Source organism: Vollenhovia emeryi, unplaced genomic scaffold (genome assembly GCF_000949405.1).
Source record: "Vollenhovia emeryi isolate VEMERY1.0 unplaced genomic scaffold, V.emery_V1.0 DF939261.1, whole genome shotgun sequence".
Taxonomy (NCBI): domain Eukaryota; kingdom Metazoa; phylum Arthropoda; class Insecta; order Hymenoptera; family Formicidae; genus Vollenhovia; species Vollenhovia emeryi.
Genome location: NW_011967105.1, coordinates 1 through 3,551, shown reverse-complemented (window position 1 = coordinate 3,551; position 3,551 = coordinate 1). Strand labels below are relative to the sequence as shown.

Below are 3,551 nucleotides of genomic sequence, written 5' to 3'. Positions count from 1 at the left end.
ATATATATATATATATATATATATATAGTAATTTTATAACAACCGAAAAAGCTTGTCAACGTTGGCCTTAACGCATGTCATTATTTTGAATAGAACACAAGCGCTATACCTTTATATTTAAGACAACTTGACATTTTCACAGCCGATATCTAATCAATTAAAAGTAATGAAAATTAAGAGGAGCAAAGTAGTCGCCCGCGTTTTTCTTGATTTGCAGAATTGCGGTGGAATTTACGATCGCTTTCAATTTTTCTTGGGAACGGCTTTACGAAGTAACTTGCAATTTTCACAGCCGACTGATTAATTAAGATCAAGAGGAACAAAATAATCATCTGCGTTCTTCTTGATTCGAAGAAAAAAGTTACGGTTCAATTTGCCAAGTCAATCTTCTTTTTTTGATACAACGTATTTAACATGCCGACATAACTTTATCTTCTAGTCTTAAACACTTCCGGCCGTTTTAGACTTAGGACTCAAGCCAGGCTTAGGAATGTCCACCGTGCCAAAACCTTTTTTCAGGCTTTCGCGAAAACGACCCCAAAGGGTCCATTACAATAGCCGGCCGCAGTAGGTACCTGCCGTGGCAGATTCCATTGTGGTTCGACTGACCTTCAAAATTTTTTATTTGTCACAACTCCCTTTCACTTTTTCTTTGTCAGTCTTTCACGTATTTCTCGTGGAGAAAGGCCAGGAAATGTTTCGTTGGAACTAATCGTAAAACTCGTAAAAGAGAACCGCGGTGAAAATACATTTTGGTACTCCGACTATTTTATTTAAAAGATATTTTGACCGTAAAAATTTCAAGTCATCCTGTAAAGCAGTTTTCGAGAAAAGTTGTGGATTTTCATGTCGCGTCCTAATACGATCGGACGAGGGGGAAACCGCTGACCAAAATCTTATACACTAATGCCCACTAATGCCCAGTGGGCATTGCATTATCTTATCTTATTTCCTTTTGTTTACCTTGCTTTACCTTTTTTATCTTTATAATGCCCCAATCTTCTTCTTCTCTGGTTATTGGCTCCCGGCTCACAGACACTGAGCCGACACGGCCACGTCGAACCAATAGATTTAATGGTATTGCTTGGAATGTAGTGAATTGAACGATGTAATGGCCCGGTAACCGGGCCACGCGCGGGATGATGCAATCCCGCAGGATCAAAAATTTATCTTCCGTCGGAAGACGTGTGAACCGCTCGACTGCCCAGACGGAACTCTAGCAAGGCCCAATGCCCAGACTAATGCTCAAGAAATGCCTAGTAATGGCCAGTAATGCCGCAGATCTGTACACCACATGCCCTCAGCGGTTTCCCCCCTCGCGATCGAACGATTGCGAAAACTCTCGTATAGCACGGCATTCGCGCGGAATTACAACATGGAATTCATCCTGATAAGATTTGGGAATATTTGTGCGCTTTCGTACCACAATTTTATGTTGCATTTTAATCCCACACCGTTTCTTGTTACATGTTACAAGATTTTGCACTATAAGATGTTTTACAGGAAACCTAAAGGCTGGTCTACAATACATGGAGTAAGCTGGAGTAAGCTGGAGTAAGGAGTAGGAGTAAGAAATAAAATCCATTTTATTTCTTACTCCTACTCCTTACTCCAGCTTACTCCAGCTTACTCCATGTATTGTAGACCAGCCTTAACGGCTGTTAGGCAGGAGTCACTCCTGCTAAAGACACGAGCGAGTCAAGTACATTCCCGACGATCTAACAAGGAAGAGAGAAGAATGGTCAAACGTCTGATAAGAAAGAACGGACATACAGTAACAGCAGGAAACGATACTATACAGGCTTGCTAACCTGCTATAGGAACACACACTGTCTATATATTAGGCTTGTTTTCTGTTGCTACACTGGTGAACTAGTGCAATAAGTTAGAGTAGGACAAGTATATTTTTTCTCATTCTAGCTTACTGCACTAGTTCACCGGTGCAGCAATAGAAAACAAGCCTATTAACATGAAGAAGTTTGACGATTCAATAGGCTTGTTTTCTGTTGCTGCACTGGTGAACTAGTGCAATAAGTTAGAGTAGGACAAGTATATTTTTTCTCATTCTAGCTTACTGCACTAGTTCACCAGTGCAGCAATAGAAAACAAGCCTTATAATTGACCACGTTTCTTTTATAATTTGACTTACCATATTTTAAATGCGGACTCTAGCTAGGAATTATTTATTTATTATTAAGAGTTATATTATATCATGTAATTATTTAATTATGTATATTTGAAACTTATATTTAATAAGCGCTGATGAAAGCACCGTGTGCTGAAACGCGTCCGCAAGATTGAATCAATGTAATTACATACATAAAATAATTTTATAACAACCGAAAAAGCTTGTCAACCTTGGCCTTAACGCATGTCAAGTTATCTTGTAGTGCCATTTTCAAGATTGAAAGCGATAGATAATTCAACCGCGATTCTTCACGAAAAGCGCGGGAGACTGTTTCGCTTCTCTTAATCCCAATTAATCAGACTGCAAAAATTTAGAGTTATTTCGCAAAAACTTTCGAAAAAAAGATCGGAGGCGATTTTTACAACTTTCTACACCGACAGAAGGTGCGGTGTCACAATCCCGTTAACATCGCGTTCGCGAAAGACGCAGCTCGTTACAAAACTCTCTCGCTCGCTCGAGATTTATTCGTTAACAAATTGATTTGCCACATTTTCTCCCGCGCAGTTAATTTCCTCCGTATCGCGCGACCGACTTGATCAATCCGCGCTGCAGAGACGCGCGTATCAAAGCGGGGAAAAAAATTGCGCAGTTGCACACTTCGCACGGAGCAGAGCGTCCATCTTGTCTTCTCTTATGCGACACCAACGGACCGTTGCAGCGCGTACGCAAAATGAACCGAACGGATAAACGCGGGCGGGATATCATCGGCGGGATATCATTTCGCGCTTCCGCGGGAGAAAACCGCGAGCCCGAATCGCGCGTAGCGAGCCGTGAAGCGGCTGAGAGCACTCACCAAAATACCCTTTGTCATCGTTTCCTCGGTTACCACCTCGGCCGCCCCATCTGTTGTTGCCTGATCTTTTCGGCATCTTGCTCGAGTCCACGGAACCCAAGGGATCCACGAAGCTAAACGCGAGACCTAAGCGAAAACCGCGAAACACCTAGAAAATCTATCCTATCTACTCGCACAACCCTACTCCTAACCTCGAACTTCCCCTAACGTCTCTTTGCCCTTCACTCAACGAGCTACGCAAGCACATCAGAACCGTAGCTACGCTGTGGCACGAATGAGCGGGAAACGAGCGAGATGCGCGCCTGTCGGGTTGAGTTGAGACTCGAGACGACGCTGCGCGCGCATGCGCAGAGGGGGAGCCGCCGATGACGACGCGACCGATGATTGGTCGAGCGGTGCGGCAGCCGCGTACGCCGCGTACTTTCCCCGAAGGGCGGTATTTCAGTCCATGATTATTCGACATGGCCGTATCAGCTCCACTTCAAGGAGCTGGGAGCCAATAAAGCCTATCACACAATAGGAAAGCACAGGCAATAGGAACAGGGAATAGAATTTCTGACGCGTTGGATT

General features: G+C 43.5%; 1 protein-coding gene across 2 annotated transcripts in view; it reads right to left on the bottom strand.

The window, feature by feature from the left end:
* Positions 1-3,274, bottom strand: part of LOC105559626 (nuclear RNA export factor 1-like) — an 8,487-nt gene extending 5,213 nt beyond the window's left edge. For both annotated transcript variants that reach the window (XR_001008763.1, XM_012008056.1), the window contains exon 1: positions 2,982-3,274. Coding sequence is in view for 1 of the 2 variants with exons in the window: in XM_012008056.1 (XP_011863446.1) it covers positions 2,982-3,057 (76 nt within the window). In the remaining variant the exon portion in view is untranslated. The remainder of the gene's footprint in view (positions 1-2,981) is intronic.
* Between the last annotated feature and the right edge of the window lie 277 nt (positions 3,275-3,551).